Consider the following 23,417-nt stretch of genomic DNA (forward strand, 5'->3'; position numbering starts at 1 on the left):
TGTACACTAATTGTTTAATGAGAAGCTAGTTTGTCCTGTAAACCTTCATCTACCCAATCCAGTGCCCTCGAGTCAATTCCAGACAATAATAAAAAAAAGAAAAAAAATCAGGTTTGCAGAAAAAAAAATTTCCCCTTGTCTCCTTTCTCCCCACCCTGTGCCCATCCACTCCTGTTGGTCAATATTCTCCTTAGCTTCTCATTTATCCTTCCTGAATTCCTTTTTGTACAAATAAACATATATCTGTATATTTTCTTATATCTTTTTAACAGACTTGTTACTGGGTGCTGTCAAGTCAATTCCTACTCATAGTGACCCCATGTGACCGCAGAGCTCCCCCATAGGGTCTTCTTGGCTTCTTTATGGAAGCAGATTACCAGGTCTTTTTCCTGGTGGGTGGGTTTGAACTGCCAACCTTTTGGTTAACAGCCACTGAGTGCTTAATCTTTGCACCACCAGGGCTCTTTTTTTAACGGACCACAGGCACTCTTTTGCGCTCTGCTGTTTTCACTGGACAACAGGTCCTAGGCATCACCTGTGGCGGTCAGGGGTCTTCCTCTCCTTCCCGTGGCTGCGTGGGGCTCCTGGACGGGTCACACTCTCCTATGTAGGGTACCTGGGTTACTTCAAATATTTTCCAATGACAAGCCAGGCTGCCATGATCAGTCCTGTGCGTATCTTGCATTGTTGGGAAATATGGAAGTGGTAGTAAGAACCAGCCAGCAGAGCTGAGGGCATGGTGAACCTTCCGCTGGGTCACCCAATCAGCAAGGGGCTGACCAAGATATGGCCATGTGAGCCCCGAAACAAAGGGACGGAAATGCAGAGAACGGGACACAGAGCAGAAGATAAGCTTCCACTACTCGCAGTCCCAGGGAGGTCCAGGCCTGGGGTCGCCAGATGCAGCAAGAATTGGGGTGGGGTTGTGCCCTGGCTGCTGGAGCTACAGGAACACAGCCAGTGTTGCAGCGATGCTGGGCCTCTCCCCACTGCCATTCTCTGCCACGGTCCTCCACTGGCCAGACTCAGACATGAGCCAGCAGTCACAGGGCCAGTGCCTTCCTGAAGAGCCGAGCAGGGGAGGGGACAGGCCTGGACCCAACGGCACTTCAATGCACATGGCTGTGAACCTAGCCACATTTCAAAACACCCCAGGAACTCTGCCTCAGGGCTCAGGAGCCGGGGACGTTTAAATTGTCCACAGTGATTCGGGATCAGCTGAGTGGAGAAGCCCTCTGCTCTAAGTGTCTGCTAATGAAAACCATGGCAGCACAGCACCACCACTTCCTTACATGTCAGGGGATGCCAAAGCAAGTGTGGTTAGTGTAAAGTAGAGGTGCTCTTGTCCTGTAAAAAATCCAGAGACAACTTGTCAGATCAAACTACAAGTGTACTGGCACCCTAGTTTCCGGTACGATAGATGAGTTACTGAACTTAAGCCTCTAGTTCTACAAATACAGTCTGACACAAACCAGAAAATGATCTTGTTATTAGAAAGATCCATGGTGTTCAGGCACAACCAGGAAACTCAAGAAGTCGAACATACCAAAAGCTGCAATTATTCTCACTTCCTGTTTTATGCTCTATTTTGGTAAAAGGAGGAAATACAGTGGCATACCCAATTCTGAGTAAAAAGTGAAAGCACTTTGCTAGAATGGCTGTCTGCTGACATTACCTGTCTAATAACAGGCTGAAATCCGTGAGCGTTTATCACAGTAGCACTGAACAGATACTCAAGAGTCTTAGACGTAGAGTGACCACTATATGGGACAAGGCATCCCCGTGCTAACTGAACTACCACGCCAGCATTCTTACCTCCTGTCACAAGCCCCCCTGAACCTGGCCACACACTCGGATTTAAAGACAATACAGAACACCCTCTTGGGGAAAGTGAGGATCTAAAAGAAATAACAGTTTCTGAACACCATTCTGGGAGGTTAAGGATAAGCGCCCCCCTCTCCCCTCCCCCCACAACTATGAGGCAAATCCTTGAAGAAGGCTTCACCATCCTGACTTCTTGTCAAGAACTTCCCAGGCCCCCGAAGCCCCATTTTAAGGGACATTGCAGAGCAGACCCCAGGGTTGCGTGGCATCGTGTGCAGGCTCCGTCATAGATGCCTCAAAGTGCAGTCCATTGACCTTCTTCCATCAGCATTTGTCTTTTGCTTCTGGTTTTCCATCAATCAGATCTCTGAATCCCAGTTTTTCCAGTGGCTCCTGTGCCATCAGTTGCCTAAAAAAAGAAACTGAGCATTGTCAGGTGGAAGGCAGAGAGAGCAGCAGCCCTGAGGACCATCTCAGTGACCTCATTCAGACATTTCAGCACCGCTCACTCAGTCCTGCTGAATCCTGCTCTACCGCCCTAGAGTAACCTCAGAGCACAGTGCCATTGTAGACTTGAGCCCACCCAGAGCCTAAACCCCTTCAACCCACCCTCTGAGACCCAAGGGCCTGGCCTGTTCTCTTCTGAGGGGCAGCTGTCTGGGCAGGTTGGCAGAGCATGGACACATAGGTCTGGGGTCGGGGGGTCCACACAGGTGACAAGGGGGGGTCAGGTCAGGAGGAGAGGGCAGGCTGCATGGCTCCCCGGTCCAGAGCAGGGACCTGGGGAGGTCAGGGCTCTGCTTCTGTACCCAGCATGCCCAGTCAGGATAAGAGTGGGTTTGATGAGGCCGGAACATATTTTATTTAAGAACTTGTTAGTGTCACTTAGAACATAAATATTTGGGCATACGGCGTAGGGCTCCACTCGCTCCTGCTCCAGGCCCCACAGACATGGGTGGCCATCGGAGGAAGCTGCTGGGCCAGAGCCCCACAGCCACAGGGCGGGGTCATGCTCCTGGCCCCACCTATCAGACTGCCCCACCCTCTTCTGCAACCACACAGCTGAGTACAGATGAGGGGCTGGGGTGCTGCCCTGGCAGTGCCGCCCTCACCACAGGACCTCTGAGACTTGGCCAAATGGAACACCCCAGGGCTAGTATGCACGCAGCCCTGGCAGGGAGGTCAGAGAATGAGCTACACAGTTTCTCCCCTGACTGCTGGAATTGCACCAGCTACACTGTCCCTCCCCAGACTGCGGGAATTGCACCAGCTACACTGTCCCTCTACAGACTGTGGGAATTGCACCAGCTACACTGTCCCTCTACTGACTGTGGGAATTGCACCAGCTACACTGTCCCTCCCCAGACTGCGGGAACTGCACCAGCTACACAGTCCCTCTAAAGACTGCGGGAATTGCACCAGCTACACAGTCCCTCTACTGACTGTGGGAATTGCACCAGCTACAGAGTCCCTCCCCCAGACTGTGGGAACTGCACCAGCTACACTGGCCCTCTACTGACTGCGGGGATTGCAAAGGGGTTTTTGCCCCTACAAAGAATTTCCCTAAGATGTTGCTCCAGGGATGGGGGTGCTGGTTTAGTACTCAGCCAACTCCAGATCAGGGCTCAGATGTCACAGGGAATGAGTGCTCAGGACTACCAATCATAAAATCACGTGCCTGCAGCCTAAGCGAGTGCCTGACCGAGTTCTCCACGCCCCCTAACCCACTCCACTTGTTGTCACACCAGGCCTAGAAGGCAGAGCCCCAAGCCACCAACACCCTGGGTCCACCACTTGCCATTCAAGAAAATGTCCCCAGGATTGATAGATGAAAAGAACTACAGCTATGGAATTTATAAGCCACAGTGGTGGTTTGTTCCTTAAACCCAAATTAGGCGAACAGTAATCAGTTCTTGCCACATGTTGCCAGAAGAGTGTATCCAGCCAACAGCTCTTGAAACTGGCCTCTCAGACCTCTCTCTGCAAGCTGCTGGGCTGACCAAACTGGAGCTCCCCAAAGGTGTCCATGCCTGAACCCACAGGACGGTGATTACGTGATTCAGGCTTTGGAGCCTGAGATGGGAGATTGTCCTGGTCCTCTGGGGAACCCGATCCAATCACAGGAGCCCTTTTTTAGCAGAGCGCCTTTCCAGCTTCAGCTTCGGTTGGAGAGAACAACCTGCAGAGGAAGCAGGCTTGGGAGAGGCAGTGTGGCTGGTGTTGAGGGGCAGGAGGGGCCACGCACTGAGGATGACAGTGCCTCTAGGACCTGGGACAGGCAAGAAACGGATTCTCCCCAGGGACTCCCAGGAGGAACGCAGCTCTGCTGACACCCTGAGAGACCCCATCAGACCTGTGACCTCCACAACCGTAAGAAGATAAATTCGTGCTGTTTTAAGCCACTGAGTTTGTGGTAGCTTGCTCTGACAGCAGTGGGCAATGCCATAGCTGCTGCTCCCCTCTGTGCTGCCTTTGGTGATGCTGGGCACCTGGGTGTCTGGAGGCAGGAGGAAGGAACAGGAGGAAACACCACCAGCCACTAAGACCTGGTCTAAGGTATTCCCCTCTACAAACCCTTGAAGCCCAGCTCCTGAGAAAGATCACCAAAAAACAACAACTATAGCTCTTAGCATGTCCTAAAGCCAAAAGAAAGGAGTCCTGGTGGCACAGTGGTTAGGCGTTCAGCTGCTAACTGAAAGGTTCGCTGTTTGAACCCATTCACCAGCTCCACGGGAGAAAGACCTGGCAATCTGCTTCCGTAAAGATTACAGCCTTGGAAACCCTATGGAGCAGTTCAACTCTGTTATATAGAGTTGCTATGAGTCAGAATCAAGTCAACAGCACACAACAACAACAAAGCCAAAAGAATGCTTTTAAAGCCTCTTTTTAGCATAAGGGAACCTACTAAGAAAAAAGTTCCTTTTTTGACCCGCTGGTTCTAAAGGTCTGAGCCATTCAGATCACCTCAGAAAGAACCACTCTGGAATCCTCATAGAAAGCAAAATGATTCCTCACGGTTTATCAGAGTGTCATCATTTCAGAGGCATTTAGCTCGTGATTCACCTGCCAGTTACTCACTCCACATTCCCCACAGCAGCGACGATAATGACGCTGACGACTAGGATTTGTTGCCAGCAGACCCTGAATTGTGCCAAGTGCTTTACAAGGATGGTCTCTTTTATTCCCCAACAACCCAAGAAGGGGGCACTAGGACCGTTCTGCTACATGGGTGAAGACACTGAGCTTAGCGTGACTAAAACATGTGTCCATGGCCACACAGGCAGTGAGCAGTGAAGCCCCTTGGCCACTGCTGAGTGGCCAGCACCCCGATGGCTGAGTGGCCAGTACCCTGACACCCACGCTAGAGGAGCAGCCTGAATTTTCAGATCATTATGGAGCTTTATGATCTTAGACCACAAGTACGTTTGCTGTTGTCTCTGTCGGCAAAGCCACCCCAATGCCACCTTTTCCGTCATGAGAAAACATGAGCCGCATTTAAAAAAGCACTACACTTTCCTGTCAGGCTGAGTGAGTCCTCGATGAGGCAACTTTTAAAACTCTATTGTGGTTATGTAAGAAAACGTCTTTTTAAAAACAAAGATGCATATGGAAGAAAATAGGGATAAAATAATGTCTGAGATTTCAGCACAAAAGGAAAAAAGGCAGTTAGAAAAGAAACAGCTAGAAACAGGAGGGGGTGATAAAAGAAGCCGGTATGTCAGCATCTTGACAATCACAAACTGGTGGTGGGTGTCTGGAGGGATCACCATCCTCTACTTTTGTTTGAAAAGTTTTAATTAAAAACAAAAAACCAAAATTCTACAGTCAAAATAACTGACCAAATCAGACACCCACACACCCGCATACTCAAACACACAGACACAGAAGTGTGCACTCACACACACTGCCTCGCATGCTCACTCACAGATACAGACAAAGACCTGTGCACACACTCACACACACACGCACCCCCTGCCCATTCATCTAAGAACTGCACCACCAGCTGACAGAACCACTTGGTCATGGCAGCCACGCGGAGCAGCCAGCTGCACCCTCCCTCCTCCCCACCGCAGACCTCTGAGGGCTAGACGTCCACACTGTGTCCAGAAGGTGTGTTGAGCAGAGCCCAGCCTCAGGGTGGGCCTGGACAGCCGGTTGCAGCCCACTCCCCTGGAAAATCGGGAAAAAGAGAAGGTCCTGCGCTGGTCCTCCCTGGGGTCCTCCATCAGGACAGCCAGGGACCTGCTGGGTGCCCACCTGCCTGCCTGTGTGGGCGCTGTCGTTGGCACCAGCTACGACTACTCTATTTGCTGAAGTTCACCACCTGTCCTGTGTGGAAGCCATGGTTACTCAGGTTTTAAAGGTGAGGAAACCGTGCTCAAAAGGCGGGTGACCTGCTCCAGAAATCACAGGCAGAGACCCACTCCACACCCGTCTCCACAGCACAGGGGGTGACCTGCCCCACAGTGGGCACCAGACCACTCCATGCCTGTCTCCATAGCACGGGGGGTGACCTGTCCCAGAGGGCACCAGCAGACCCACTCCATGCCCACCTTTACAGCGCCAGGGGTGACTTCTCTCACAGAAAGCACCAGCAGAGACCTGCTCCATGCCTGCCTCCATAGCAAGGTGGCATCAAGGAGAAATCCACTCAGCCCCAGCTCTCTAAGGAAGCAGGTGGACCCAATTAACATGCTATTTCAAGATGGGACGGGCTGGATGGGTGTGGCCTTTTGTCAGAGTGAAGCCCCTGGAGGAGACCACGAATAACAGCTCAGAGGCAGAACAAGGGTTCAATGTGAGGTGCACACCAAGAAGGCCCTTCACTCTCAAAGTCCCAAACATCTATCCAGATGACCCTCAAACATATGTGTGCAGCCCGAAAAGCACAACAGTCTGCCTTGGGGGACATGTCTGAGTCTGTTATGGGAAAATGAAAACTAGGCCTAAATTGGGTGGGTTTCTGTCAACCTGTCATCAGTAGACAAGGCTGTCTGAAGACCTAATTCCTTTGTGAGCTAACAACCGGCTCAAAAGGCAGAAGTAAAAGCTCCCACCATTCCCCACCCAAAAGATCTAGCTACATAATTATATGTTACATGAGGGATTAGAACAGCTCTTACGTTAAGTAAAATCTCCACAGAACACGGTTAGAAAAGTTTTGTTTTGTTCCAAACTGAATTCTAGCAAATTCTGGTTGGGACAGGAAGGACCATTCATCTTTCATCATTTCTTAAACAGCCCATTGTCTTCCCTGTCACATTCCCAGTTTGAGGGAACAAAATACCAGAGCGTGTTTTTTATGGTTTGACAACGTGGAAGAAAGAACTGCGCCCACACTCCTCAGCCCTTTCGACTCAGTCAGCACTTTCATGATGTACGACTCTGAAACCATTGTGACGGGCCCGTAGCACCCAAACTTGGAAAGAAAACACCCTGAAGAATGAATCGTGTGTAATGCTGTCACTGGAGAAAAGGTCCCCAAGATTGCCAAACACCCTTTAGTACAATTTAATCTGATAAGCCTCGAATTCACGGTGAACAACTCCCCAGCTCTCAAACACACTAGTTAAACATCAGGCCCGGATAAGACGTGCTGTAATGACCTCTGGGGGTGGGGGCGGGGGCGGGGGGGAGGGAGGAATAACCTTCCTGAAGGTGGGAGAAGTCATTAACTGTTAAGAGTGTACTTGCCTGTCCATTCTGCATTCTAAATATTCTTTTGACTCATTTCTGCACAAGGAATTTTCAAAATTATTGTCTCGGAGACACTTCATGAACTTCTCTTTAAAGCTTTTACATTCACCTGGAATGAAAGAGAAAACCATGTTTCTTCTTAAAGTAAAACAGTATCTTTAACTACAGATCTACTTCATTTTTCCTTTCAAAATTTGCTTCCTTCAGAAACATCCTGAAAACAACACTGGAAAAAATCAAATCCATCCTGTGGGAATGCAAGGAGGGTAAGATATTAAGGGCAGAACCCAGGTAGTGGACACAGGGTTGCTGTTGTTGTTGTAATGGTCGTTACGTGCTGTAGAGTCAGTTCTGACTCATAGCAAACCTACGGACAACAGAAGGAAACACTGCCTGGTCCTGCACCATCCTCACAATCGCTGTTATGCTTGAGCCCATTGTTGCAGCCACTGAGTCAATTCATCCCATTGAGGGTCTTTCTCTTTTTCACTGACCCTCGGGGCATAGGGTAGTTCAGGTAAAATCCTTGCAACTTTACCGTTTGTTTGGAAGATTTCATAATAGAATGTTGGAGAAAAAGGAATCTACTTCTGAACCCGTACCCTCCACAAAGGCTCCCCTCAATGGCCTACCCAAACCAGGATTCTGGCCCCAAACATGCCAGCATCAGCAGCATTTTTCAGTTTTGCAATGATGAATCACTAAGTTCAAGTTTAACAAACCGTAGACTTCATAACTGCCAAAAATGTGTTTATTTACATGGCATTTCCTCTAAAGAACTCAAGCATTTCTTACTCCCTAACAACAAAAACAGCTGCGCAGAGTCAACTCTGACTCACGGTGACCCCAGGTGTGTCAGAGTAGAGCTGCGCTCCATAGGGTTTTCAATAGCTGTCTTTTTGGGAAGTAGATTGCCAGGCCTTTCTTCCAAGGTGCCTCTGGGTGGATTCAAACCTCCAACCTTTCAGTTAGTGGCTGAATGCTTAACTGTGCCCCCCTGGGACTTCTTCGGGTTACATAAGTATCCACAAAATATACTCAATTTTGCCTCTTGGGTTATATAACCCAAAAATCAAAACAGTTGCCAAGAACTCGTGGTGACCCCAATATGTCACAGTAGAACTGAGCTCCATAGGATTTTCAGTGTCTGATTTTTCGGTACACCCCACAGAATGCGTGAGTGCCAACCTGCCCTGCGACAGACAGAGCAGTCACCTGGGCAAGAAGTTCCAAAGGAAGCGCAGGATTTGGGATCCCAAAGCGGAGGGTCCCGGTCCCTCCCCCTGTCACGGGAGGGGCCGCAGTCCCTGTCCAGCTTCATCTACGGGGCTGGGGGGCGGGGTCGGCGCCGCAGCTTGGTGACCCTGGGCGATATACTGACACTCGCTGCCCTGGTTTTCTCATCTGAACCTCAGCAGAAGCCAGTATTCCTACGAGATCATGGGGTTCACCGAGGCCAGGGTGTCAAGCGCTCAGGACAGGCCGGGCCCTGGGAGACCGACATTCCCTAACATCGGCGGGGAAGGGGGGGCTCCTCCCGGAACACGCACTCGGGCCTGGGGGCCGCGGCTAGGACTTGGGGTCGTGGCTAGGACTTGGGGCTGGGGGTTGGGACTGGGGGCTGAGTCTGGGTCCGCCGGCCCTCCGCGGCCTCAGTTTCCTCCTCCGACAAACGAGGGCTTGGACTTCGGAGATCGGCTGCGAGCGGCGGCCCCTCCCGCAGGCGTCCGCCGCTCACCGAAGTGATCCAGCGGGAAGCTGCCTTTGTCCGGAGGCCGCGGCTGGAAGCTCTTGGTCCCGAAATTCATGGCTGTCGACATGATGGCAGCGGCTAAGACAACAACGCCGACCTCGGAGCGCAACGCACGCAGCACGCAGCACGCAGGGCAGCCGGCCGATCGCCGAGCAGGTGCCGCGCGAGCAACGAGCGCATCGAGCGGTGGCCCCGCCCCCGCTGCAGCCGGACCAGTCAGGCTCCTCCCACACTTTCCCCATTTAACCCTCGCGGCTGGGCAGAGGAAACTCTGGTGGCCTAGTGGTTAAGTGCTACAGCTGCTAACCAAAGGGTCGGCAGTTTAAAGCCACCAGGCGCTCCTTGGAAACTCTAATGGGCAGTTCTACTCTATTGACTCCACGGGCACTGAGTTTTTTTGTGGGTTTGGCTGGGCAGAAGTTGGGCCACCGTCGCCAAGGTGTGGAGGAGGAGATGGAAATTCAGAGAGGTTCAGTGACCTACCTAAAGACACACAGCTTGGTCCCACTGTAGCCTGAGGGCGGGGCGACTCCCAGCCCATGTCCACCAGTTTCTCCATCTACACAGAGGTAAGAAATGCACTAAGAGAGTGAGCAGTAAAGCCCCTGCAGAGGCTCTTATCGTTATGGCAACACCACCACCGACAGGCCAGGCAAGCCCTCTCCTCTCTGGGCCTCTGTTTTCATCTGAATGATGGAGGAAGTGGATCGCTGGCCCTTGCAGCTGGCCCGTCTGAGGTTCCGTGGATGGGCGGTGAGCTCCTCTCTCCTCCACTCACCCATCCCATCCTCAGCATTTCCTGCACCAGCCTTGCCAACCCGACAATAGCAGATGAGGTCCCCACTGGCATAGAGCTCATATCAGCCGCCTCCAGACCAGCTCTCTTAGGTTGGAGTGGGAGGCTCTGGGGAGCCCTATACCTCAGCCTGATTTGGTGTAGCAATTAGACCCCCAGGTTCCTGCTGGCCCCACCAGGCAGAGGTCAGTCAGAGAGACCCCAGACTCAGGAACACCGAATGGCAAAGTGGGATGAAAGGCCCAATGCAGAAAGGGGTCAGGTGGGTCAGCTGACCTGAGCCAGCTCATGCCCCCACCTGGCTCCCAGGATGCTGGCGGAGGGCTGATTTAACACCCACTTACCCCAGCAGGAGACCAGAGGACCCTCCTCTGTTAAATATAACCATATAACCAAGTGTTCACCATACATTTGAGCTCAGCATTTTGCAGTTTTAAAACATGGCCCCAAATTCTTTGACATGCCACCAAGCAAGAGTTGGGGGGTCTATGTCCCCTCCCCTTGAATCTGGACTCTGTGACAGCTTAGCCAATATAATTTGGCAGATGTGGTGCAGGGTCAGCTTCCGGGCCTTTAAGAAACTGGCAGCTTCCACTCTGTCTCTCGGGACCCAGCTACCATGCTGTGAGGAAGCCCAAGCCACAGGGCGGAGGCCACATGAAGGTGTTCTGGTTGACAATACCCACTGAGTTCTCAGCCATCAAATGCTGCCGTGTGAAGAAGGAAGAGTGTGAGATGATTCCAGCACCATCGGACAACAAACATATGAGAGACTTCAGATGACAACCACCCAGCTGAGCCCAGCCAACTCACACAACAGTGAGAGATAATCATAAAGGAATTGTTGTGGTTTTAAAAGGGCCCTGAGTGGCACAAATGGTTTGTTCTCGGCTACTTAACCTAAAGGTTGGTGGCGATTCAAATCCACCCAGCAGTGCCACTGAAGAAAGGCCTGGCAATCTGCTTCCATAAAAGATTACAGCCAAGAAAACCCCATAGAACAGTACTAGTCTAATGCACATGGGGTCGCTGTGAGTTGGAATCAACTCGATGGCAATGGGTTTGATTTTTTGGGGGGCGGGGAAGCTTTGTGGTTTTAATCCCTGTAAAGTGGGGTGGTCTGTTACCCAGCGGCCCAGATAACTGGAACAAGCCTCCATCACAAAAGACAGAGCAAAACCACAGGGAAAATAGGCACTCAGAGGAAACAGAGACAATGCAGAAAGTAGAAGAAAAATTTTAAATTTTTAATTAATAGCCTCAGGGAGGTGAAGGAAAAACAAGAACAGAAAGTTAGAAGAAGGAACATTTGGAGTACCAAGAAGAGCTCCTGGAAATTAGTATATGATAACAAAAAACCAAAAAGCCAAACCCATTGCCGTCGAGTCGATTCTGACTCATAGCGACCCTATAGGACAGAGTAGAACTGCCCCACAGAGTTTCCAAGGAGCACCTGCTGGTTTCGAACTGCCGACTTTTTGGTTAGCAGCTATAGCACTTAAGCACTACGCCACCAGGGTTTCCATATGATAACAGAAATAAAAAATTAAATAGAAGGATTTGAAAATAACAGAATTTATCTAGAAAGTAGAGCAAAAAGACAGAAAAAAAGACAAGATCAGGAGGTCTCACACTTGTTCCGTGTTTGTTGAAACTGGCCCGGAGCTACCTGGGTGCCAGGAACAGGAGAGAGAGTCCAGCAAGCCCTTTGGCAGCAGTGGCCACAGTGGCTGCCTGGCAGAGAGCCAGATTCGTGACCCTTTCTCCAGCATCTTCATCTGTACATTATCTCAGTTCATACTCACATGTTAGAAAGATAGAGAGTATTGTTCCCATTTTACAGATGAGGAGACTGAGGGTCAGGGTGGTTAAGTAACTTTCCCAGTGTCCCCCACTTGACTCCAGCCTGGGGCAGACAGGGCCGCGGTGCTCAGAGTCTTAGGGAAGTCCGGCCTCACAGCACAGAGCAGTGGCAGAAGTTCCAAGAGGACGTAGAGCTTCCCAGGAAGGAGGAGATATTTGAGAGCGCCCCAACTCAATCCGCAACGGAAGTATAGTCTATCCCCCCAGAGGAAAATGGAGGAACTGCTGCCCCAGACAAGGGGAACAGATGCAAGACAGGAAAACAGCTGGTTCCTCAGCAAAGAACCACAAGAAAAATATCACACTTAGGAGGGCAAACCAGTTGCCACCGAGTTGACCCTGACTCATGGCACCCCCATGTGTGTCAGAGCAGAACTGTGCTCCACAGGGTTTTCAGTAGCTGATTTTTTAGAAGCAGGTCATCAGGCCTGTCATCTGAGGTGCCTCTGGGTGGACTCCAGCCTCTACCTTTTGGTTAGCAGACGAGTGTGTTCACCATTTGCATCAACAGAGGCCCCACTAAAAAGGTTACAGCTCCAGAATTTAGACCTCTGAAGCTTGTCCCTGTCAAGGTCTGGCTCGAATGCCCCCTCCTTCAGGAAGCCGTCCCAGATCTCGCTTCCTTGAGGCATGCCTGCCCCTCCAGCAGTGCGTAGTGTTGGATTTCTGGGCCCCATAGTCAGATCCACCTCTTCATGTCCAGGCCTAGCACAGGGCTGGCATTGAATGTGTGTGGATGGCCCGTGCAGGGCCTGCATGGGAGGGCCCAAGGCTGCCAGGAAACCTGTCCCAGGAGCCTGAGCTTGATCAGCTGGGGCACTGGGCCCACTTGAAACTACAAAAGGAAAATTGCACCTTGCTCTTGTCATATAGACAACCATCTACACTGCTGGAATCAGGGGCCATAAGGGTTATTCATTAATATGTTTCCAGGGCTGTGGACAAAGGAGCTTTCATGGTCCAGCACTTTTCCGCTGAACCAGATGACACCACTTAACAGTAAATGAGGCACCCCTCCTGCAGAGGTTGCTCAAGACACTGCCATTCGACTGCCCTGAGGGAAAGGGAAGTATGGGAGGCCAATGATAGGGGTGGGGGTGGGGTGACAGCCAGCTTTTAATTGGCATGTCTGTACCTGGCAAGGAAACCCCGGTGGCGTAGTGGTTAAGAACTACCACTGCTAACCAAAGGGTCGGCAGTTTGAATCCACCAGGTGCTCCTTGGAAACCCTATGGGGCAGTTCTCCTCTGTCCTCTAAGGTCTTATAAGGTCGCTATGAGTTGGAATCGACTTGATGGCAATGGGTTTGGTTTTTTTTTTTTTTGGTACCTGGCAAAAGATGATTGCTTTGTACAACACCCTCTGCTAGGAGAGAAGGGGAAGGAATTTTTATCTGCAGTTCTCAGATACGAAAAGCAGGGGAGAAATGAGTATTTGTAGAACCCTCTTATATGCTAGGCATTTTCACATGGGCTCCCTGGGATGGAGAACAGTGCCTGGCATGTAGTAGGTGCTCAGTTAATATTTTTGGAATAAATGAATGATCCAGTGAGGTCGGTAATATTACTTTCATTTTACACATAGGAAAACTACAGCTGAAAGGGGTCAAGTCTCTTGCTTAGGGTTGCATAGCAAAGTATCCCAAACTTAGTGGCAAAAAACATCAGTCAATTTCTATAGAAGAATCATGATCAAAAGGGGGAAAATGAAGACAAGAATTTCATATTCTCATGGAATCCAGAATTTCTGGAGCCATGGAGGCTGGATGAACCCCTAAAACTATTCCCCCAAGATAATCTTTGAACCTTGAGCCAAAAATATCCCCTGAAGTCTTAAAACCAAACAATAGCTTAGCTTAACTAGTAAAAAAATGTCTGCCTTGAGGGTTATGGTCTTTTAAGAACTGTCTATCTGGGATCAAATTGACAACAGCAACTCGGAAGATTAGATAGGAATCTTAGGGGGCAGTGAATTTATGTTAATGGGGGAGGAACAACTCAGAAAAGGAGGGTGAGAATGGTTGTACAACTTCAAGAATCACTGTCATTGAATTGTACATGTGGAAACTATTGAATTGGTGTATACATGTTTTGCTGTGTATATTCTAAAAAATAACAAAATAAAGAAAAATTTAAAAACAGCAATAATTTATGAATTTGAAGTTTGGGCAGATCTTGGAGACAGATCCACCTGGTGTCAGCTACAGCGGATCAGCTGGGGGCTGGGGGATCTACTCCAAAATGGCACACCCAGTGGCTGGCAATCTGGCCGTCAATGGGAGCTCAGGCAGGACCTTGTGGGCTGCTTGGGCTTCCTCACAACATGGTGGCTGGGCTCCAAGAGTGAGTGTCCAGGAGTACCAGTGGAAGCTGCATTACTTTTTGTGATTTAGCCTCAGACATCACGTGGCATTACTTCCACCGAAGTCATGAGTGCTCACCAGATTCAAGGATCAGGAACATGGACCCCTCCTCTCAACGGAGGAGGGTGAGCATGTAGGTTGGACAAACAAATCTGTCTTGGAGGAAGTAGAGCCAGAATGTTCCTTAGAAGTGAGTGTGACAAGACTTCATCTCACTTACTTTGGATACATCATCAGGAAAGACCAGTCCCTGTAAGACATCATGCTTGGTAAAGTAGAGGGTCAGCAAAAAAGAGGAAGACCCTCAATGAGGTGGATTGACACAGTGGCTACAACAACAATGATTGTGAGGATGGCACAGGACCGTGCCGTGTTTCCTGCTGTTGTACATAGGGTCACTATGAGTCAGAGCTGACTCTACGGCACCCAACAGGAACATGTGGATTGGGAGATATTGCTATGGCTTCTTCGGAGAATGCCATCTGCCCACAGCCAACGAATGGAGCAGCTGAGTCTGGAACAAGGTCTGGTGGACTCCAAACCCCTGACTCTTCTTCCTTGGCTTATGTTGCTGAATCCAGGGTGGCTGGTGGACCCAGCCTTTACCCTGCCACCCTGTCACGATGTTGCATGTCTGAACATAGTGCCCTTGGGACTCTGCTACAAGTGCTCTTCTGGAATTGTGCTGCTTCCCCAACAGGAAAAGTCTAGTTCTCCTTGCTTTCCATAGGGCTGGACTTAGGACTCCTCTGGGTCCAATACAGAGCCCCTAGGTGGTGCAAATGGTGAATGTACTCGGCTGCTTTAAGGTTGGAGGTTTGAGTCCACCCAGAGGTGCCTCACAAAAAAGTCCTGACCATCTACTTTAGAAATATCAGCCATTGAAAACCCTATGGATCAACTTTATATGGAAAGTCAAGACGCCCCAAATAGCTAAAACAATGCTGAAAGAGAAGAACAAAGTAGGAGGACTCACACTTCCTGATTTTAAATAAAAACAGTCTGATACTGGTATAACAATAGACACACAGACCAGTGGAATAGAACTGAGAGCCCAGAAATAAACCGACATATCTGTGGTCAAATGATTTTTGACAAGGGTGCTAAGTCCATTGGATGGGAAAGAAGAGCCTCTTTCAGTAAATGGAGCTGGGAAAATTGGATTTCCACAAGCAGAAAAATGAAATAGGATCCTTGCCTCACACCATACACAAAAACAAATTCAAAATGGATTAAGAACCTAAATGTGCAAACTAAAACCATAAAATTCTTAGAAGAACAAGCAGGGGCAACGCTGTAAGGCCTAGCTTTCAACAGTGGATTGTCTAACATGATGACAAAAGCACAAAAAGCAAAAGATGACATAAATAAATGGGACCTCATAAAAATTAAAACTTTTATTCATCAAAAGACTTTACAAAAAAAGTGAAAAAACAGGCTACCAACTGGGAGAGTATCTTCAGAAATCATACATCTGGCAAGAATCTAATAATCAAAATAGGTATAAAACTTTGACAACTGAACAACAAAAAGACAAAGAACCCAATCGTAAAATGGACTAAGGACTTGAATAGACATTTTACCACAGAGGACATTCAAATGGCCACCAAACACATGTAAAGGTGCTCAACATCATCAGCCATCAGAGAGATACAAATCCAAACCACAATGAGATACCATTGCCCTCCCACTAGGATAGCTAAGAAACAAAAAAACAGGAAATAACAAATGTTGACGAAGATGAGGGGAAATTGGAAGTCTTCACTGCTGGTGGGAATACAAAATTGTACAGCCACTGTGGAAAACAGTGTAGTGTTTCCTCAAAAATAAATAATAAAAATAGAACTACTATAAAACAAAAACAAAAACCCCATTGCTGTCAATTCCAACTCATAGCAACCATATGACCAGGAATATATCCTAGGTATATACTCAAAAGACTTGAAAACACAAACTCAGGTAGAGACTTGTGCACCACTGTTCATTGCAGCACTATTCACAGTAGCCAAAAGGTGGAAACAATCTAAATGCCCGTCAACAGATGAATGGATAAACAAAATGTGGTACATACGTCAATGGAATACTACTCAGCCAGTAGGAGAAATGAAGTCTTGATACGTGCTACAATATAGATGGAACTTGAAGACATTATGCTGAGTGAAATAAGCCAATCACAAAAGCACAAATATTATATGACCTCACTTATATAAAAAGACAAGAAAAGGCAAATGTATGGAGACCAAAATTTATTAGTGGTTACCAGAGGTGAGAAGGAAGGGGAAAAGGAAAGTTAACAGTGATGGAAAAATCGCAATGATTAAAGGTAGGGCTGCACAGCCAATTATTGTGGTCATCGTCGATAAGTTGTATATGTGTAAAAGGTTGTATTGGTAAAAGTTGTGTGATAGATATATTTACAAAAATGACAAAAAAAAAAAAAAAAAGAGAGAGAGACTGAGAGAGCAGCTGCTGAGCCTTCTTATGTACAATGAAACACCTCATGGGATTTGGTTCCTGGGTTTGGAGGTTTAGGGTCATGGTTTCATGTGACATCCCAGTTAATTGGCCTAATAACGTGGTTTGTGCTTCTATTCTACCTCCAAGTTCATTGCATAGTGCCTGGGGGCTTAAAAGCTTGCAAGCGGCCATCCAAGGCATAACAATTCATCTCTATTCACCTGGAGCAAGAGAGGAAGACTGAGAGTCAAGAACAGGAAAAGGGTATGGAAAGTGTGGCTAATTGCCTCCACAAGCAACCGCCTCCTTTGCCATGAGACCGCAAGAACCGGATGGTGCCCGGCTACTATGACTAAACATTTTGATCAAAGATTCTGTAGAAGAATCCCGATCAAAAGGGGGAAAATGCAGAATAGAATTTCAAATCCTCATGGACTTTTGAGGTCATGAAAGTTGGATGAGCCCCTGAAACTACTGCCCTGAGATAATGTTTGAACCTTGAACCAGAAATATCCCCTGATGTCTTTTCAAAACCAAACAATAGTTTAGCTTAACCAGTAGAAAAGGTCTGCCTTGAGCATCGTGCTTTTTAAGAACTATCTATGCGGGATCAAATTGACTACGCCAACTCGAAAGCTTAGATAGGACCCTTAGGGGACAGTGAGTTTATGTTAATGGGGGAGAAACAACTCAGAAAAGGAGGGTGAGAATAGTTGCACAACTTGAGGAATGTAGTGAATGAAGCAATGTCACTAAATGTACATATAGAAATTGTTGAACTGGTGCACATTTTGCTGTGTATATTCTCAACAACAATGAAAAAATAAAGAAAATTTAAAGAAAAAAAATCAAAGGAGCCCAGTTCTTCTCTGGCACCCATGAGGTTTCCATGAATCAGAGTCAACTGGACGGCAACTCATTTTTTTGAACCCTTGAATGGTCACGTCACACTGAGAGATTCATTGACAAACTTCATCCCCCTTTCCACCTTCCTGGGCCAGATTTGACTCAACAACCCTGAACTTGAGCCCTGTCTCGACCAGCTCTAAGGAACTCTGGGGCCCACATGGCCTCACCTGGATGGCGCCCACGGGCAGGGCCTCATGTCCTTCCCGAGGGACCCCGGTCCCACCTGGTCACCCTGGTGGTGATGAGCCCATGCCCACCCACTCGAGCCCCTGCCATGTTCTTGGGCATCTGCAGCAGGACCCAGACTCCTGAGTTGGCACCCCCCAGGTACACACTACAGGCCCTGGGTAACTCATGGCTTTGTGAGTCGAATATTCAGACCTTTGATGGCTGGGATTGTGATGCCCAAGTTTTGCAGAGGTGGAGTCACTTGCCCGAGACCACAAGGCCAAAGTGGGCAAGGCCAAGGTGGCATCGGACTAGGTATCTCTCACTCCTAAGCCGTGTCTTCACCCTGAGACCCTGCCTCCCAGGAGGGATGCGTAGTGGAGGGGCCGCTCAACCAACGTGGCCAAAGGCCACCCAGGGCACTGTGGGGGGGGGGCAGCTAATGCCTCACAGCTCTCTCATCTCTGGGAACCAGTCCTCAGCAGAGTCCCTGCTCCCCCTTCCTTGAAGTGAGGGGGTAGCAGGTGACCTCATAAGGCTGCTGTTGTTGTTGGTAGTAGACTCCAACTCCTGGTGACCCCACATGTGCTGAGGAGAACTTCCCCACAGGGTTTCCTAGGCTGTAATCTTTATGGGAGCAGATCACCAGGTCTTTCTACCGTGGAGCTGCTGGTGAGTTCAAACCACTGACCTTTTTGTTGGCAGCCAAGTGCTTAACCATCGCACTACCAGGGCTGTTCGGAGAATCTAAAGATCCTGCAGGTAAGATAGATACCTGCCCAGGTGAGCACGTAGAGGGTAGAAGCAATGAGAGAAACTGGCTCAGCCAGAGCCCTGGCCAGGTTCCAGAACACCCCCTTCTCCACCCAACCACCCACCCACTCAACTGACTTCCCACCTGCCTACCCTGCCCTTGCCAGGCCTTGCCGGGTGGGCACCCACTGGGTCCTGCAGCAAGGAACTGGGCTGTCCCTCTCAGGCAGTGCCAAGGCCTCGGTCTTGCACCCAGGCCTTGCCAACCTGGAGGAAGCAGCCTCTGGTCCAGCCCCTCACCTCACTGTGCACAAGGGATCCAGAGTCTGCAGCGCGTTCGGCTATTAAAAGGAAGGGGCTGACTGAGACAGGGTGAGCTCCCTGTCTCAGGGAGTGTGCAAAATGAGGCTGGAGCTTTCCTTCCAGGGCCAATAGAGGATCCAGCCCTGGAAGGGGTTGAGGCCAGGCCCTCAGGCTGCCTTGTCCTGTGCTTTCGGATCTGGTGGCAGCCCTCAGCAGACAGGCCCAAGGTGAGGCCCCAGCTGTCGGTGACAGGGCCCCAGCTGCAGGCCCAGCTGCCTCGTGTCTGGGCAGGTGGTGCAGAGCAGGCTCAGCTGCTTCTGGTGCCAACAGCCAGCCCCCCACCATCCCAAAACTGTTCCCAAAGCAGCAGCCTCCCCCCGGCAGGCTGGGCCACCAGTGTTTATGAGACTGAAGTTTGTCCCACAGATGGTTGGGAGCTCATAAACTCCTCTGAGTGGCTCACCCGCCCTTCTGTCCAGCCCAGCCCCTGCCTCCTGCCCCATGTGGCCTTCCAGGGGATGCCAGCCATGAGGGGCCCTCAGCCAGAGTCAGAGCATTTGCCAGGAGGACCTCGGATGGCCCTGTTGTTCACACAGGTTCATGTGGTAGGTTTAGGGAGAGGCCCATCAACCTCCCTGCCCCCCAGGGTTGCTGCAGAGGGATGCTTAGGCTAGAAGCACGGGACGGTAGTGTAGTGGTCCTGGTCTTTGGGCCAGGCCCCAAACCCTACGAGTCTGGTTCCTATGGGGAGACTGAGGCAGAGTGGGTGGGCGGGCAGGCCCCACAGGCAAACGGGGGTGGACTGGTCCCTACGCCATGTCCTTGTCCCTGGTCCTTTAGCCAGGAGTGGGGATTGAGGGCCTCAAGCACAGTCAGCTTGGCCCGGCCCCCGACAGGGCCCCAGCCCCCTCCCCGGGACAGGCGTGCCCCCACATTCCATGCCTGCCGCTTTAAGCTGGGGCTGCCACCTGCAAACTGCTCACGCCGCATTCTCGGGGCGGCAGCAGGGTGGGGAGTGGCACGCCCTCCATGGGGCCTATAAGGCCGGGTGCAGCCTGTGGGGCCACGTCCTCATGGCCTTGCCTGCTGTGGTGACCCTGCTGCTCCTGGGGCTGCTCCTGGGGCTCCTGGGGCTCTGGGGGCTGTGTCGTGCCCCAGCCTCCACCCCAACCCCAGCTGCATGCTGGCCCCCCGGGCCATGCCCCCTTCCACTCATTGGGAACCTACATCTGCTGGACGTGCGGCGGCTGGACCGCTCGCTGATGGAGGTAGGAGGGTGCCGGCCTCCTGGTGCTGCAGCTGCCGGCCAGCCCCGGGGGGTTGCTCTCCTTTCCACCCAGTGTGACACTAGGCCCTGCGGGGACACAGGAGTCCGGGGCCAGCTGGCCTTTGGGAAGAGAACCCACCTCCCCCCATGTCCCTCCCACCCCAGGCAACAGTCACATTGAGTTAAGAGGCCTCCTGAGGAGTTTGGCCCAGAATGGGGAGAAGCAGAACCAGGAGGGTGTTCTGGGGGAGACAGCATTTGCTGTGAGCCTACAGGACAGTCAGGTTTGGGGTCAGCAGAGGGGAGGGGGTGGTCCTAGAAGTAGCACCCATGCTTGAGGTCAGTGTGCAGTGGCATCCGAAGGTGGATGAGTAGGTGCGGCCAGCCTGGCTCCTCCTGGCTGGGTGTAGGGGGAGCTGGACAGTCCTCAACTAGTGCTAAGAGCAGGCTGCCCCAGACTGCCCTGACCACCTAACACTCCCAACCCTCCCACTCTGTGGCTCCTGCTGGACCACCCCTGGCCCTGCTGATGTTCCCCCAACATTCGAGCTCTGAGTCCACCATCCAGTGTGGCCTAGCAGGGATTGGGGTGGCGGGGGGGCTGCATGCTGACTCTCGCCTGCCCCCAGCTCGCAGAGCGGTATGGGCCGGTGTTCACGGTGCACCTGGGTGGCCAGAAGACCGTGGTGCTGACAGGCTTCGAGGCAGTAAGGGCAGCGCTGGTGGGCACTGGGCAGAAGCTGGCTGATCGGCCACTCATTCCCATCTTCCAACACATCCAGGGAGGAAGGGGTAGGTGGAGCCCCTGGCAAGCTTGAGGCTGGGGTTACCAGCTTGGCTCCTGGGGCCCGGGAGGGCTGGGGGCTCTGAGGAGAAGCGTGTTTTCAGTGTCACCAGGCAGGAGCTGGAGAGGGGCCTGGGCTCTGGGACTGGTGCTGGGGAGGGAGTGAAGCCTAGGGGAGAGAAGGTGCTCAGGGACAGCCAACCGAGTCTTTACATCCACGAGCCATGAGGCCAGGGCCCAGCCAAGGCCAGCCTGTGGGAAAACAGGGGCCAGTTGACCCGGCTGTGGCCAGCACCGTGTGGCATGGCTCACCAGGCCATATCTGGCACAGGCATCTTCTTCTCATCTGGACCCCACTGGAAAGCAGCACGCCAGTTCACTGTTCGAGTCCTGCATGGCCTGGGCGTGGGACGGGCGCCTGCCGCCCATAAGGTCCTGGAGGAGCTGGAGTGGCTTGTGGCGGAGCTGGACAGCTATGGAGGTGGGTGGGGCTGGGCACCCTTTCCTGGGTCCACGTGGGGGTGGGCACCCCTTCCTAGGTCCATGCGAGACACGGGCACCCCTCCTCCTGGATCCACACAGGATACGGTCACCACCTCCCGGGTCCCCAGAGAGACTTGGCGCCCCTTCCTAGGTTCACGTGAGGGCTGCATGTCCCTCTCTCAGGTCCACACAGGGGCCAGACACCTCTCTCCCAGGTCCTCATGGGGGCTGAGCACCCCCCTTCCCAAGTCCCTACCTGGCCCGATGCCTCTCTCTCCCCCAGGCCGGCCCTTCCCACTACCCCTGCTTGGCTGGGCGCCTTCCAACATCACCTTCACGCTCCTTTTTGGCCAGCGGTTTGACTACCAAGACCCTCTGTTTGTCTCGCTGCTGGGCCTCATTGATGAGGTCATGGTCCTCCTGGGCTCCCCAGGCCTGCAGGTGAGGGCAGCACTGGGGGGCATCCCACCACTGTCCCCCAGCTCAGCCTGGGATTTGGGGTCCAAAGACCAAGCTAGATCCTGTTTCTGGCATAAGTGGTTCTGCTCCCTGGACCTCATCCCCTAGCGGCAAGTGAGGGGGTGGGTCTAGAGCAGGGGCTCCTCAGCTCCCTGCACCCCCTCCCAGCAGTCATGGATGCACCTGCTCGGGGGACAGGGTGGATAGGGTAGGGTATGTCTTCCCAGGATTTTGGTGTCCCCAAGACCCCCAGCCTGGTAGTCTAGGGATTATTCATCTGGCTCCAATCCTGCCTTCATTCAACTTTCAGAACTCCCAGGGGCAAATGCATTTCATTTTTAAGAATTCTCAAATTTTTAATATTTTGAACATTTAACTTAAAATTTTAAAACACCACTTTAAAACTCTACATTTACGTGAGCTCATATGTATCTATATTTGTAACGGGCATCATAGCTCATGTGCACCTTTTTTTTTTAAATAAATATTTTATTATGCATTAGGTGAAAGCTTACGAAGCCAATCAGCTTCCCATTTGATAGGTTGTACAGACAGTGTTCAATGACCTTGGTTTCATTCCCCACAATGTGTCAGCACTCTTCCCATTTCTGTCCTAGTTCCCTCCTTTCCTTTCGTCTTGAATTTCTGCCACTTCTTGCCTTTTCTTTCATCTTTGCTTTTGGACAAATGTTGCCCTTTTGATCTCCTATAACTGTTCTAAGGAGCACGTTCCTCTCAGGTGTTATTGTTTATTTTATGGGCCTTTGATTTGGCCAAAAGGTGGTCTCTGAGAATGGCTTCAGTCCCAGTTCAGAAGGGTGTTTAGGGCCATAGTCTCGAGAATTCTGCCACTCTACGTTAGAACAGTAAGTCTGGTCTTTTATGTGAATTTGATCTTTTGTTCTACAATTTTTATCATGTTCTGTCCGGGACCCTCCATTGTGATCCCAGTCAGAGAGGTTGGTAGTAGTAGCCAGGCACCATCTAGTTCCTCTGGTCTCAGGGTCTCGTGTAGGGTGTGGCTCACGTGGTCCATTAACCACACTGTCACGTAGTCTTTCGGTTTTCTTCATTCTGCTTTACTCCAGGGGGCAAGAGACCATTAGTTGGATTTTAGATGGCCGCTTACAAGCTTTTAAGACCTCAGATGCTACTCACCAAAGAACTTTGTCTTTAACAACTAATTTGTGCCAGTTGATGGTAGATGTCCCCAGAGTCTATGGTCTTTGAGCCTAGGAACTTTGTCCTGTGAAGTGTTTGGTTATGTCTAAAACGTTCCCCTTGCTGTGACCCTTGTGTGTTCATTGTCTATATTAATATACAAAAAGCACCTACAGTTATGTACATAGAAATATCTACCACCAAACCTGTATCTGTGGGTGGATGTGTTCCTTTACACCCTCCCACACCACTTGGTATACCTATCTACCTATGTAAAAAAAAAAAAACTATGTACCCATTCATAAATTAGTGTTTCTTCATACGATTGTTGCAGGATTGTCTATGCTATAGTAATTACCATTGTTGCCCTTTGTTCTT

At 50.7% G+C, this 23,417-nt stretch overlaps 2 protein-coding genes across 3 annotated transcripts in view; one reads left to right on the forward strand and one right to left on the reverse strand.

Moving 5' to 3' along the window:
• Positions 1-9,400, reverse strand: LOC126086993 (cytochrome c oxidase assembly protein COX19). 2 transcript variants are annotated; one of them, XM_049903908.1, is made up of 4 exons: positions 9,260-9,400; positions 7,519-7,630; positions 5,900-5,994; positions 2,155-2,233 (listed from the first exon to the last, which is right to left on the reverse strand). In XM_049903908.1, the coding sequence occupies exons 1-4, from the start codon at positions 9,339-9,341 to the stop codon at positions 2,226-2,228; spliced, it is 297 nt and encodes a 98-aa protein (XP_049759865.1). In that variant the 5' UTR covers positions 9,342-9,400; the 3' UTR covers positions 2,155-2,225. The 2 variants fall into 2 exon arrangements, with proteins under 2 accessions (XP_049759866.1, XP_049759865.1); XM_049903909.1 differs by lacking the exon at positions 5,900-5,994 and having other exon boundaries at positions 1-2,233; positions 9,260-9,396.
• The window catches only part of LOC126087536 (cytochrome P450 2W1), a 20,078-nt gene continuing 6,000 nt past the window's right edge, over positions 9,340-23,417 (forward strand). The window contains exons 1-6 of the mRNA XM_049905063.1: positions 9,340-9,430; positions 17,850-17,988; positions 19,841-20,153; positions 20,782-20,944; positions 21,268-21,417; positions 21,703-21,860. Of these exons, the coding sequence (XP_049761020.1) occupies positions 9,340-9,430; positions 17,850-17,988; positions 19,841-20,153; positions 20,782-20,944; positions 21,268-21,417; positions 21,703-21,860 (1,014 nt within the window). The remainder of the gene's footprint in view (positions 9,431-17,849; positions 17,989-19,840; positions 20,154-20,781; positions 20,945-21,267; positions 21,418-21,702; positions 21,861-23,417) is intronic.

This window comes from Elephas maximus, chromosome 12, assembly GCF_024166365.1.
Source record: "Elephas maximus indicus isolate mEleMax1 chromosome 12, mEleMax1 primary haplotype, whole genome shotgun sequence".
NCBI classification, from domain to species: Eukaryota; Metazoa; Chordata; class Mammalia; order Proboscidea; family Elephantidae; genus Elephas; species Elephas maximus.

Bases quoted from the DNA above. Each gene is read 5' to 3' on its own strand.
- LOC126086993 (XM_049903908.1), bottom strand. From the start codon at position 9,341: ATGTCGACAGCCATGAATTTCGGGACCAAGAGCTTCCAGCCGCGGCCT. The intron at 7,631-9,259 runs GTGAGCGGCGGA...CTTTCATTCCAG, and splicing joins CTTCCCGCTGGATCACTTCG to GTGAATGTAAAAGCTTTAAA. The intron at 5,995-7,518 runs GCAAGTACACTC...CCGATTTTCCAG, and splicing joins TTAGAATGCAGAATGGACAG to GGGAGTGGGCTGCAACCGGC.